The sequence below is a fragment of the Diabrotica undecimpunctata genome, unplaced genomic scaffold (genome assembly GCF_040954645.1).
Source record: "Diabrotica undecimpunctata isolate CICGRU unplaced genomic scaffold, icDiaUnde3 ctg00003043.1, whole genome shotgun sequence".
Taxonomy (NCBI): domain Eukaryota; kingdom Metazoa; phylum Arthropoda; class Insecta; order Coleoptera; family Chrysomelidae; genus Diabrotica; species Diabrotica undecimpunctata.
In genome coordinates this window covers 1-15285 of record NW_027314243.1, presented here as the reverse complement: position 1 = coordinate 15285, position 15285 = coordinate 1, and the positions used below count along the sequence as shown (strand labels likewise).

Sequence of the window (15285 nt, the reverse complement as noted above, 5' to 3'; positions counted from 1 at the left end):
GATGGAGAGAACAGAGTCACCACATCCCAAAAGGGATTAGGACTGAGGAGGAGGAGGATTATATGTATAATGAAGAAATACATTAAACCATAACCAATTATATCCAAAATTATAGGAAAAAATTGCTATAAAAAAACCTGGTTCGAAAATACTGACATTCAAAATCACCGGCCTCTTCAAACATTGTTTTTGAGAGAAAGGTTCATTCTACACAAATATGCTAATAAACATTTTTGTTTAAAATTATCTCAGCTACATTTTTTATTGGAACAATTTTTTTCTACGGCGAACAGATTTTTAATAAACCAATTTTTTCCGTTTTCCTCCTACGAGGGGGCGTTTTAGGGAGAATCCGGGGGGTAAAAGTAGTAAAATTTTTTGCATCTTTTTTAGAGTCCCAAAATTGACATTCTAAGTAAAATTCAGCTTGTTCCTATAATTTTTAGAGATGGTATTTTCGTCTCTGACTACTGGAGACATTTGTATTTAAGAAAAAAAATTTAAACAGTGACCTGATCTCTAACGCATGCTTTATTTAAATAAATTATTATACCATAATAAATATTTATAATTTATTTATAGATGGATGCGGTTGGTGTGGTAAATCCATTGATGATAATACTGCCATTTCTTCTGGTGCATCAGTATTCTGTTCAGAACTCTGCTTTTCACAATCCAGGAGAGCTAACTTTAAGAAGAACAAGACTTGTGATTGGTGCCGCCACGTTCGACATACTATATCTTACGTAGATTTTCAGGTAATTTACTTTCATGCTATTTATTCTAAATAAATTGTATAATTAGATAACAATCATTTTCTTTCTTAGAATTATACCAAAGTTAATTCCAATTACAGGTCTTATCTAAACCTTTTCCATCATGTCCTCTTTACCTTTCCTGTTTTATTTCTGTAAGAAAATTGATACCCGAAATTTTTTCTTTCGCCGATTATTATTTCGCTGTTGAATGTAATCTAACTAATTTAACATACTCCCCGATTTTTGCGTTGACTCATCTAAACTTCTACTATTGTATTCATTTTTAGTTTTCTTTTTTTCTCACTTTATCTATGTAAGCTTTATCGTTTTAGCAACATAACCTTGGTTGTTTTCTTTTATTACATTTAGTGCAGAACTTGCAGAAAAGGAGTACTAAGCCCTGATGTAAACCAACTCAATTGGAATGAATTGGTACTCGCTCCTACATAACCCAATTTTCACATACTCTCCGAAGACTCCGTTCTTATTTCTGTTCACCAAAAAGCTTTTCGGGGTACTCTATTTTTATTCTATAATTGTAATTGTTGTAATTTTCATCAAATAAATTTCAACTGATTTTCAGATATTTTGTTTCTCTATTTATTCATTTATTAATTACTCTCTTCCATATTTTGACGAGATGGTTGTGCTTTGTGACTCTTTTGTATTTTATCTAGTGACGCAGATCTTAAAAAATAAAACTTCTCAGTGCCAAATAATTTTAAAGTAATTCAATTAATATAGAATGCTGTGATTTTGACATCAATTCATAAAACTAACGTTGATTAAACGTATGCCTGACGTTCATTAAAAAGTTTTGTAAAATAAATTGTACTGTTATGACAGTTGACAACGCTGAAGTAGCCAACTTCTTCAATGATACTTTCCCAAATCATTCTTCTAACCATAAGGCGACAGTACAAAAAATTGTAAAGCCCTTTGAGGAAACTGAACGAGTAAAAAAAGGCATTCGAACAAGTAGACCAAAAACTGTTATAAATTACAATAAAACTAATGTAGAGTTTCATTGAAGATCTGGACACAATCTTACGTTTGAAAGCGAACGTAAAATAAAAAAGCGTTGTCTTAAATATACAAAGTTGTATTGGACTGTTGGAAGAAATTTTACTCTGCTCAGATTTAAGGTACTATTACCGTCTATAATGCTAAAAAATTACAATTAAACTTCTTTTATATTGTTATTTAACTTTTGAAGATTACAAAAATTTTTTTCTGTTGTTGTTCCATTGTTCGTGTATTTTAAAGATGGCGCTAAAATTTTTCGTCCAAAATTGACTGCTCCATGGCGGGCAGTTAATCTCTGGAACGGCAAATCTGAAACATAAAATTCGAGAAGAGCTTTAAAAAAGAAGTGTCATTACGTGATAATTTACCAGAAAAATTAAAAATTCTAAAAAAAAACAAAATGGCGGACATTTAAAAACAATGTTCAAAAATTCAGTCACAAAAATTTTATTTTTTGGTCAAACTGTAGTAAACCATCATATAAAAAACAAAAAGAAAACACGATGTATCAAGGTTTATTAAAATTAAGCGACTAGATCCAGAAATTAAAGATTTTGAGAAAAACTACGTTTTTAAAACTGGCGGACAGTTAATCTCCAGATCTAGTCGGTCGATTTTAATAAACATTTTTGCATTTTGTTTACAAAATTTTTGTGACTGAAAAAAGTCGAAAAAAGGTGAAAGTTTTCAAATGACCGCCATTTTGTTTTTTTTTACAGAATCTTCCATTTTTCTGGAAAATTCTGCTCAAACTATTACGTAAAGTTACTTTTTTTCAAAAAATCCTCCTTGAATTTTTTATTTCTGATTTGCTGTTCCAGAGATTAATTGTCCGCCTTGGAGCAGTAATTTTTGGAAGAAAAAATTTTGGCGCCATCTTTAAAATAAAGGAACAATGAAAAAAAAAATAAAAAAAATTTGTAATCTTCAAAAGTTATATATAATACATTAAATACAAAGAAAAAACAAAATATTTATTTACAAACAAATCCTTAAGCCAGACCTCATTTTTTTTAGAAGATCAATTTTATTTGATCTTCTCCCGTTGATTTTACTTAATGTAATATTGGTATTGTATATTGTTACTTCTATATGGTTTGTCCTTCTAAGTTCTCTTTAATTACTTCTCAGTGGACAATATCTTTTTCTGTTTCATTAATTTGGTTTATCATTTTGTAAGAAAAAAGTTTGTCTTCCATTCAAAAAACATCTTGGCATTGATCATAACACTTTTGAATCAATAATTTTATTGAATACAAAGGCTCTCTCGTACCTAACAATATTTCCTTCATTGCAATTATATTCGAATACATACTTAAATCCCGAAAAAAAAACTTTCAAAACATGGCTCATAATCTTTTCAGTCGGGTTTTCGGAGAGTTTGATCTAAACCGGCCCGTTACTGAGTATCCCAATTGTTTAGGTTTCCTAACATGACAAAGAAGAGTTACAGGACAATGTAACAATGAAAATAATGTGATAGGTTGCCATTTACTTTCCACATCACTGTACAACGACCTTTCGACTGATTAGCAGTGATTTCCGCCCGCTGTTCCTGAGAACTTTACCAGATCGAACTTAACTTTCTCGCACCAAAGTCTGATTTTGACACAACTACTACCCTGTATCAAAATCTAGGTTATGTTTATTAATGTCGACAATACTCCCCATGTCACGATATTTCACCTAGGTTTCTGTAAGATTTTTACGGAACACTCTTTTAAGGCATGCCTACTACACTTCCCTGTATCGCTGCTACCTAGTTGGGGACTTGTAATGAGATATTAAGATATTAGAATTCATAAATAATCTTATCATAAATGAAGGGCTCGGGTGTAAAAAATGATGTGACATTTTTCAAATGTTGAAGGAGACACTCATGTTTTACACATACCATTATTTACGCAAATTCGATGTCACTTAGCTGCCATTTGCAACAATATTATTTAATAATATTATTCGAATTAAAATAATTGTTTTAATGTGATTAATAGCAGAGTATGTCAATTTCAAAATATCTGAGTTACACTCCAAATTCAATCTTGTACGATCAGCAATATTGATTGTTACTGTGAATTAAATAATGAGAATCAAAGGATCACAGCTGATGTTCTTCTTCTTCTTGTAGTGCCTATCCGTTTCGGATGTTGGCGACCATCATGACAATCTGTATTTTGCAAACTGCGTCTCTGAAAAGATTTGTGGTTGTTGTATTGAACCACGAACGTAGATTTTTCAGCCAGGAAATTCTTCGCCTTCCTGGTTCTCGTTTTCTTTCTTCTTTTCCTTGAAGAGTTAATTGCAGCAACCCATATCTTTCTCTGTTTCTCATGATGTGACCGAGGTATTTAATTTTGTCTGTTTTTATTGTGGTTAACCACTCTTTTCCTTTTTGCATTCTTAATAAAACGTCCTGGTTAGTAATGTGGTCGGTATAGGATATCTTTAGGATTGTACGATAAAGCCACATTTCAAAAGCCTTAATTTTCTTACAGGTAACGTCTGTGAGAGTCCACGACTCAACTCCGTACAACAGTATAGGAAAGATATAACATCTTAGTAACCTGATTTTTATGGGTACTGATAAATCGTGGCATTTGAATAGCTTAACCATTTTTTGAAATACAGATCTTGCTTTCTCTATTCTATATTTTATTCCTAGGGAATGGTCCCAATTTTCATTGACGTTCGTACCAAGGTAGATGTATGTTTTTACTCTTTGTATTGGTTGACCATTCACACTAATTCTTTCAATTTGCTGTTCCTTCTTAGAGATCATCATACATTTTGTTTTCTTAATGTTCAGTGAAAGTCCATATCCCTGACTCACTTCTGTGGTTCTATTCATTAACTACTGGAGGGCTTCATAATTGTCAGCGAATACCATTGTGTCATCCGCGTATCTGTTATTGATACATTCTCCGTTAATTCGAATTCCGGCTTCAACGTCTTCTACTGCTTCTTGAAAAATTTCCTCAGAGTATATGTTAAAGAGCAAGGGTGATAATATACATCCCTGTCGGATCCCACGTTTGATTTCAGTAAAGATTGCTAATAAATCTTAGGATCACAGCTGTTTATTCCAATATTTGTTAATATCTCCATCAGCTTGTCGTATTTTACTGTATCAAATGCTTTATGGTAATCAGTGAAGCATGCATAAATATCGTAATTCACATCTCTACTGCGTAGACTAGGTTCCGAAAAAAAAAACTGTGTACGGCTACTTTTTCTTCGCATAGTCTATATATCCTTTGAGGTATGATTTTTAAAAATAACTTTAAAATGTGACTCATTAAGCTGATGGTCCGGAAATCATGGCAGGATACGGATTTTGTTTTCTTTAGTAGAGCAATAAACGTTGACTTCAGCCATGATCTTGGTATTACTCCGTTTAAATATATATGTCATTAAATATTTTTGTTAGTCGTTGAGTAGCGTCGGTGTTAAATAGCTTTATCAATTCAGCATATGCATTGTCAGGTCCAGGAGCTTTGCAATCTTTTAGTTGTGATATTGCTTTTTCCACTTCAACTGATGTGATTGGTAAGTGGTCATTACATATGTAGGACGGTGGTTGTTCGGACCTATTATGATCAAAGAGTTTTGTATTTCGTTACGTATTGGCCTCATATGCATATTTCTTGATTTTTATCTGTGATGATGTTGCCCCATATTAAATTTATCGTGTTTTTGTTTCAACAACTCTATCTTTTCGCACTGTGTTTTTAACCAATTTTCTTTAGCCTTTCGTAGGTCGGTTCTTATTTGTCTCTAAATAGTTTTGTACATTCTCTTTTTCTCTAGTACAACTTTTTCTCTTCTCTTTATTTTCTGTTCGATGTTCTTCTCTAATCTTAAAGGCTTCACATATATTCTGGAGTGATTCTTCTAGATCATATGTTTGCTCCATGTTATTATTAGATTTTCTGAAAAAATCCGTGCAACTGTCTCCTTTGTTTCCTTATCTTTTAGTCTTCCCATATCACATTTTTTGTTACTATTCTTTTTTGTAACCTTTTTAAATCTAAACCTAAATATACCAATAAAAGGAATATGATCTGACGATACGTCAAAACCAGGGTAGATTTAACTGATAGGCATCCATTACGGAATCTCTTGTTCACCATTATGTAATCAATGTGGTTCCTTCTTACGTTTCCTGGTTGATCTTGTGGACAAACCCAAGTATACAAACATATTGGTGGTAGTTTGAAGAACGTATTTAGTATTGCAAATTCTTCTTCCTCTAAAAATAGTTTTAATCTTTCTCCCCTTTCATTTCTCTTTCCTAGACCAAAATCATCAATTAATTCACCGCTTTTCTCCTTACCAATTTTTTGCATTCAAGTCACCCATAATAATAGTTACATCTTCTTTTTTATTTAGTTCAAGTGAATTTATCAATAACTCGTAGAATTGCTCTACCTCTACTTCTAGTTTATTGCTGGTTGGGGCATACACTTGTAAAACATTTAATTTGATCTGAGTAGTATTTAGTTGATTTTTCGAAGGATGCTAAATATCTCTTGGACAGAGCACGTGACCAACAACTCTCCGGGTACTGAGAGAGAACTCCTAAATATTGTAAAAAACAGAAAAACGAGTTATCTAGGACATATTTACAGAGGAGAAAAGTACAGCTTCCTACGACTTATAATGGAAGGGAAAGTGGAAGGAAGAAGAGGTCCAGGAAGAAGAAAATGCTCCTGGTTGAAGAATGTAAGAGACTGGACAAGCATGGATACACATTCGATACTAAGAACAGCTCAAGATAGAGAGCAATTTGCTGTAGTTATAGCCAACCTTCAGTAATGGAGAAGGCACCTTAAGAAGAAGTATTCAGTTGGATTATTATTAATCTTTCAGAAACAGGTATAACATTTGTAGAATATTGACGTAATTAAGGAGATACGATTACTCCAACCCCATACATATGTTGACCGTCATCATTTCCCGAGTGGTATACCATATGGTTGTCAACAATACAAGCACCACTATTTGGCCACCTCATTTCGCTTATGCTCATTATACCTACTCCAAGTCAGGTCATTTTCTTAATGGTATTATGAAGTTTTCCAGCTTGATACATTGTCTTCACATTCCAGGTACATATTTTGATAATCAATTCTGAAGTTTTCAGAGAGACTTTTCCAGTTCTGTCACAGGGGTTTCGTTGGGTTATGACCTGGGAGGCCCTGTGATCTAGAGGTGGATCACCTCCCCTGCCGAATCTTGGCTTCGGTATTCCATGATTAGTAGCTGTTTCTACTTTAGTTGTATTTTTCATAATAGCTGTACTAGAGATGTCATCAGGGACCTTTAATACAATGGTTTCCCGTTGCCTTCTATGCCTTTGACCACTTTCTTGGTTCTTCCGCCTTCGAGACCAATTTCTCAATCTCAGGACACAAGAGTGCCCTTCCACTTACCAGCTCATCCGCTCGAAGCCGTTGGCCAGTAAATGGTGGATTATCGCGGCAAACACTCGGACATCAGAGCCTCGTTAGTTATCTAGCAGGATGCACCAGATGACCGTGATCTAAATCATCATACGAGCAGGTGAGGTTGACATTTGAATAGGAGAGGCTATATGTTGTGCATCACTATCCCATTATAGCCCAATCGAAGCTTGATGTTATATAATCGTAAACAGACCAGCAGTCGATTATTATTCATTCAGTCATTACTCACATTTCAGTCCAGTCGTGTTTTGAAATGTGATACGCAAACATTCGTAATAAATAAGTAATGCCATTGATACGCTATTCCATGTATGTACAAAGTACATTGTAAGTAGCGAATAAACTAGATCCATCACAAGTTTAATATTATATATTCATCGGACCTACTCTGAGATAGCGCGTTTGTAGTTCCATATGTGAAGGCCATTAATCGTTTCAAAACTTTTAGTAAACCTTTATTTAGATATTGTAAAATCTAAATAAAATACATATCTGAATAAATAAATTATTATAAAAATATTAATTACTTTTTATATGTACACATTTTGAAGTGATTGACGCAAAAAAATATAATAAGTTTTAGATAACTAGACAACACATTATATAGAACGAAAATTTTACACATAATCTAAAAATGTACTAATACATAGAGTATTTCATTGATAAATAACCAAAGTTGTTTCCAGATTCCAGTATAAACGGAAGTGATAGCGAGTAAATATTTTAGTCGTGTATAGACTATGACTATTAAATAAAGATATGCAGTCTACATTATCAAACTTTAGGTCTGCTATTTCCATTTCCAGGTCTACGTGAAACACTTAAAGAAAGACAAAACACTATATGCAGAGGACCGACGTGAACTCAAATAGGACATGGAATTACAAAAAAAAATTTACAGATCTATTAATTTATAATTGATGCCTAAACATTTAATTACTTTTCAATGAAAGAAACAAATTTTTTGAATTGAACTATGAATTTTTTAAGTCTCCATGAAATTTTAAATCAACGATTTTTGTTTTTAGGACGGTGCATCGCAACTGCAGTTCTGTTCTGACAAATGCTTGAACCAATATAAAATGTATATCTTCTGTAGAGAAACTAGAGCACACCTGGACCTTCATCCGCATTTACGAATCGAAGAAAATACGAGTGGAACTCTAATTACCCCAGATTTATGGTTAAAAAACTGCAAATCTCCCGAAATGCGAAGTCCTTCACCAGAAATATCTCCAAAACCACCTGAAAAATCTCCTCAAACAAGCCCAATTGTTTTAACTCATACATCTAAGTTGATAGAAAATTCAGAAAGTAAGCGAAATAGAATGAAGGCTCAAAAGAGAACAAGAAAAAGAATTCCCGCCACAATAACTGTTACTGTTAACACTGATACCAACGACAGCTTTTTAAAATCTCCTCCTGACGATATGCCTCAAGATCTAAGGGTCAGACATACTCCTACAGATTTTGAAAATAAAGATTCCGAACGAGACACAATTCCTCCATTTAAACCAATCAAGTTGCCAATAGAACCCAGAATACCATCACCTCCAAATCCAGATACAGAATCTACTCAAGGACCTCCTCCTAATACATTACGAAAACCTTTCGAATCACTGCTGCCCCCTCCTACTCTTATTGTTCCTTACCCTATTATTTTACCAATACCTATTCCTATACCTATACCAATACCTCTACCAATTAAAAAGGAAGAAAAGAAAGAAGTCGAGAGAACAGAAGCTTCCAGTCAGACAGAAGCAGAAGTAGAAAAAACAGTTGAGGTTAATGGACATGATACGAACTGTAAAGACGAACCGAAGGTGCTTGAAAGGCCACTGAGAAAACGAAACCGGCCATGTGATGTGAAAGAAAGGATGACTTTAAAACCAAAAAAACAAATTCTAAGTAGTAATTAAAGTTTTTCTAGGTATGCAAAAAACCGTTTGATTTTCAAAATATCTGCTCTGGCGTTTAAAACTAACCTAAATTACACTATATTTTTTCTTTTCAGATTACGTCTGTAAATACTTTTTAAAACATTCTACTTTTTAACCATCTACTTTTCATTGTCCTGCCAAGTGGGTTGTTAGGCAGACAAAATTAAGTTATTCGACTTTTAGCAATATTGCGAACTATTTTATAACTATGCATTCTTGTCCATTGGCGCATGTTACGCAGCTATGGCATCTTTTTTATGACTCTGTCCCGACATGATATTCTAAGCTGAAATCTAAAATCAAATCTACGATTAATCAGAGACTTACTATGTTTCTAACTTTTTAAAAAGCATGTCTGGTTTGTTCTATACTCTATATTTCAGTTTCAGGGTCCTAACTATACTTTAATAGATAACTTTAGTATTTGAGCTTGACTTGTTGGATATTTTTTCCAGCTATGTATATGTTTGCATTTGAATAATTATTTCTACCTACAGTCATGGTTTTCTTTGCTATTTGTTATTAAAATACACTTTCTTTGAAAATATGACTTGAAAAAGCACTAGAACAAATAATAAATATCAATAATTAATCCTGGAAAAACTATTTAAAATTTGTATTTGAAAGTTAAAAGGAAACATATAACCAAAGAAAGAGTATATAATATAAGAGAATATAACTGTCTTAAGTGTTCCTAAAAACAGAAAATCAAGTGAGCGATAGATCTGACATACTTACTGAGTTATTAAATTGGCAATAGTAGGTCTTCAGTTAATGCCAGTGTTAATCATATTAAAAACGTCAAACACTAACAGAGTAGGTACTAAAATTAATTTAAAAACCATTGGAATGTAATGAAATACCACAGAAACTAGATCTTACAAAAAGAGATAAAAGTCGAGAAACTAGAAAGATTGGACGCATTAAATATCATCATTATCAGTAGCCGTTTTGAGTCCATTGCTGAATATAGATCACCCGTAAATAATTACATTGCTTTCATTCTTAAGTACCTACCTTAAATCTAGTTGTACTGAATTCGCTTGATGTTGTATGACCATCTTGCTGGGGGACGCCCTCGATTACGATAAGTATCCTGCCTAGGTCTTCATTCTAAAATTTTCATGGTACATATTTCATCTACGACTCTTGCAACATGATTCTGAGTTCCATTTCAGCGTTGTTATCCTTTTAACTGCGTTCGTAACATCAGTTTTTCTCCTATTTGATTTGAAACTCTGTCACCGAGGGATATATTTAACACTGACCTCTCCATTGATCTCTAAGCCACTTATATTTTGTTTATTATTTTACTGGCAAGGGTCAGTGTTTCTGCTCCATATGTTAAAATCCAAAGTACACATTGATTGAAGACCTTCTTTTTTAAGCACATGGGAATATCTGATCTAAAGATTTATCTCAGTTTTCCGCAAGCTGCCATGCTACTCCTATTCTTCTGTTTAACTCCATTGTTTGATTGTCTTGTCCTGTAAGTTGTCTATTTCTGTAAGAAAGGGTAATAAATATAGTTCAGCCCAACTGGGAGCTAGGTTTTTCCAATCTTTTACTCTCAACAATTTCAGATCTTCGTTTACCGGCTTCATCAATTTTGTTCGGGGACGTCCTCTTTTTCTTTCTGAACCAGCTTCAGGGTTTATTACTTCTTTGGAAAATTTTTCTTTTTTCATTCTAGCTCTGTAACCCAGCCATCTTACTCTTCGAATTTTAGCAAGTATTGATATTTTTGGTTTTCCATGTATTTACATTTATTCGTTATTGGTTCTTCTTCTCCAGACATTCGCATCTTCAAACCTCCGTATATTCTTCTAATTTTTTGTGCTCCCATCTAATGTAGCTTAATATCTTTATTAAGTATCCAGGTCACGCTTGTATAAAGCAACGTCGATCGGATAATTGTTGTATATATTTTCTGGATATTGCTTTAGTTAAACTCCCAGCACTCGTACTACCTTTAGCCATTTTTTCTACGATTTCTTGGTTTTCTTTATTACTATTTGTTAGTGTTACAAAAACGTATTCTCAATTGCTGAACTACAGAAGAGCTAACTTAAAGATTCAACAAAACCAAACAAGCAGATATCGTCGGTGATCTGCTGTAAAATGAGTTTTGTAGGAGAGGCGAAAGACCGTTTTTAAGGTCGCCTCCTGTTTTTATATGATATTTTTTTGACTTGTTTTGTTGTAAATTCATGTAAAAATATATGTAAGTCCACAAAAAATCAACTGAAAGTTTTGAAGTAGGTAGGAGGTATTGTCAGCACATTTTCTACATATATAAATATTGCTTGTATATTTTGGTTCAAGGCTGATTGCAATTGGAAAGAATATTAGCCAAATAATAATAAAAAACGTTTTTCAATACAAATGCACAAAATGACATAATTAATTGTCCTCATAGGAAAGTGAGTCATGAGCCATTTCTTCTTTGTTAATTTCAAATTTTCACTATACATCTTTGGATAATGTTCTATGGGGGCCATTGTCTTCAATCTACAAAGTAGATTAAGCCAAGGATTATCCGTATTAAGCTTCACCTAAATGATTCCGTCAGGACTATAGTTCATGACTTTTATATCGGTGACTTGATGATCCGCCATTGATCTACCAGGTCTTATAGATTTGTTTCTCCAAATCTATCTATATGGTCTTATGTTTCTCTAAAAAATAATTGTCAAAAAAAGTTGTTGATAGCGTTGAAGCTAATTGTTTATATTTATATGGTGTTGGTTTTATTCTTGCTTCTTCAATCGCTCTTAGAAAATCACTTGGTAAATAAATTTTTTGATTTTTGAGCTTACACTCAATATAACTGTGGACTGAATCTACTTGCATTTGGGAATAACTTTTTAAAAAATTTCTGAGTGATTGGTACGTTATATAGCATCGATAAATTGAGTAGTGAGTGCATTGGCTAATACTTCATTCCGGGGCCCTGATTCTATTTCATTTTGATGTCGAAATTTAAAAGCGACTACGCCATGACAGTCGCAATCGCTAGCGATTTTCATTCATTTCGATTGTAGTTAAAACTGAGGATATTTACTTTATCATTTTGACACTGCTGAAAATTTGGGTTGGCCCTCTTGTTTATTGGCTGCACACTGCACAACGCTTGTTGAATGTTTGTTTTGTTTACGTTACGTGAATGTCTTTTTTTTCTTGTTTGAGTTGTTAAATCATATAGTAGCCATTCTCAATTATATTTTGAATTTAAAGAAAATGGATGGAGAGGCTGTCGGTGATCGTGGCACTAAATTGTCTGTGGAGCAAAAGGAAATGATGGTGGCTTTTTTGGAGGACCATGCTGATTTTGCTAAGAGCAAACTCCTTGGCCATGATGGCAAGGAAAGAAAAAAGGCGATGTGGGAGATCCTTAAGTTATAACCACTAAGGTTAATATAACCACTAAGATTTGACTTAGTGGTTATATTCTAATATATTTTTAAATTTACTGCAGCTTAGTAATACTTACCCTAAACATTTTGGGTATCCTAGAGGCATAAACACCCTCCTCGAAATATGGTTCTAATACCCTTATCAAACAATTTACAGCTTGTTTGTTAAGCCGGAATTGCCGCTTAAATTGAGCATCACTTAGTGAACAAGGGTTTTGAGTATCCTGTAACATTCTTCTTATCCTCCGTTGTGAGCGTCGGATATATCCTCTCTAATTCCTCCAAAACCAGCAAATGTCCGTAAAACGCAGCCATATTAATACTTTTTGCCTCAGTTTTCCTTGCAAGAATCAAAACACAACACCGCCTAAACTTAACATAAGTTCACTTCTCCCAGTCCAGCCAGCCATGTCAGATTAATTTCGACTCGAAATGAAATTTCAACGACTTTCTTGAAGTTGAAATTAATTTCGATAAATCGAAAATTAGTGACGTCGTTTGGTTAGTTCAGCTGCAATCCACAAGGCTCGCAAAGTTGCATTTCGACGTCGCCATATTAATTTCGACATGTTTTGGGTCGAAATCTCAATTAGAATCAGGGCCCAGTTTTGGAAGGTGCAACCATCGCTGTATATTATAATTGGTATTTTCAAAGGCAAACAATTTTCTTTTAAGTAGTCCACATGCACATAGATTGGCATCAACTTCTGTTGGACTTATTCAAGTACTCAGTTTTACGTTGCATTGCGTATTTCGATTCTTTTATCCAATTTACATGACTGGCCTTTTGACTTGGCCAGTGCTATTAACTTAATAACAGGTAAATAGTAATAACTTAAATTAACATGTAAAAAAAACCCAATTTTGAACAGAAAAAGATCCTAAGGCAATTTTATTCAAAAACGGTCCTGATAGTAAGTTTCTCATTTGCATTGGTTAATATGTAACATAGAGTTCCCTCTCTCCTGCTAGAGTTTCTTTGTGTCGTTGACCTAGCCACACAAATCTTTCGACATACGAAAAAAAAAATAAATTTTCTTTTGGTCACAATTTAGCTTATCCCAAAAGGAATTGAAAATGTCTATCCTCATTTCTTTTGTAAACTGTCTGCAGTTTCTTTTGGAGGATTTTTCATATAGTTTAGAGACACAGGTTGGTCCCAATTTTTTTTCATCTCTTTCGGTATTATCCGAAATATATGATCTTTGTCTCTAGTAAACCCAACGTAAGCCTTACCCTCCATCCGTAGTATTTTATTTTTATTTCGCTTCCATTCATTTTGTTCTGCATTCTTCTTTCTTTTTCCCCTTCATTCATATTTCCATAATCAGGAAGTCCAGTCATAATATCATCATCCTCTGCATTGGATATCTGCTCATTTTCATTTTCAGACATTGTCAACTGAAGGTCTGTAGTTTCGTCAATGGTTTCTTCTATATTTTCAATAAGCATTTCATCATCAGGTTCAACGCGGTCTACGACTTTTAGTTGGACAATACCTTCAACTTTATCTGAATCTTCTGTTAGGAAATACAAAACTTATACTTGGTTAGTTTCATCAAAAACTCTCGAGTCTGTTATATTTTCTCTATTTTTTTACTTCGTTTTATGTCAGAGAAATCCTGGCAGCCCTGGACACAGGATACGTGGATTTAAGAAATGCATTCAGAAATGTGTAATACTAGAATATGCTACACATGAATGAATTCGGTTAATATCGGTTTCTGATAAATTAATGAGGATTTTCCGTTCTTTGTTTTTCTGATAAATATTGATATATTGATTGAATAAGTTGTAATTACATGTTTTCTAGTAGTATTATTAGCAAAAACACAATAAAATTATTCAGATGGTTTAGTTTTAAAGATTCACTAGGCGGAATCACAGGGACGCTGTTCAGGTGGACACTCAACATATAACTATTGACAATTGAGATAGGAGATATTACTGGGACATGCGCAATGAAATTTTAGAGGGAATGCTCCAAATAACTCAGTTTGGTGCAAAAGTGTAGATATGAGGTATTGTCATATCACCGACGAAATACAGTTTAGGCTGACGTCCATTACTTCCGAACCGTAAAGTCGTAATACTTCTGAACCTCTTACTCACCGTAAATGTGTTTTTTGGTTTCTCGTCGAATCTCTGGCAAAAAACAATTCGACGAGAAACCAAAAAACACATTTACGGTAGTATAGTTCAAAGTATTACACTTTACGGTTCGGAAGTATGGGACGTCACCAAAGCTAATAAAAACAAACTTATGACGACAGAAATGGATTATCTGAGACGAAGCTGCGGTAGATCGAAACTGGAGAGAGTTAGAAACGAACAAATAAGAAACGAAATGAAAATGGAGAGAAATATCAATGATGACATAGAAAGAAAACAATTAATCTGGTTCGGACATGTTAAAAGAATGCCAGAGTACAGATGGCCTAGGAGAGTACTGGAATGGATCCCTCCTGAAAGAAGAAAGAGAGGACGACCCCGGAGAAGTTGGCGCAACGATATTGATGAAGCAATGGCGGCAAGAGACTTAGAAGAGGCAACTGCATATGACAGAAAAAGATGGAAATTGGGGGCGGAGAAGCGGCGACAGCCGTAATAAATCCGTTATTATATATATATATATTGAATTCGTTAAGAAATATGCTCATCAGAACTCTGAGATAGCGCG

At 33.8% G+C, this 15285-nt stretch overlaps 1 protein-coding gene across 1 annotated transcript; it reads left to right on the top strand.

Annotated features, from left to right (window-relative positions):
* Positions 1 to 582: 582 nt before the first annotated feature.
* Positions 583 to 9263, top strand: LOC140432152 (uncharacterized; the record flags this gene model as incomplete). Its single annotated transcript, XM_072519987.1, has 2 exons — positions 583 to 758; positions 8278 to 9263. Coding segments are annotated over 2 exons (1067 nt in total), but the record flags the coding sequence as incomplete, so codon positions are not given.
* Positions 9264 to 15285: the final 6022 nt, after the last annotated feature.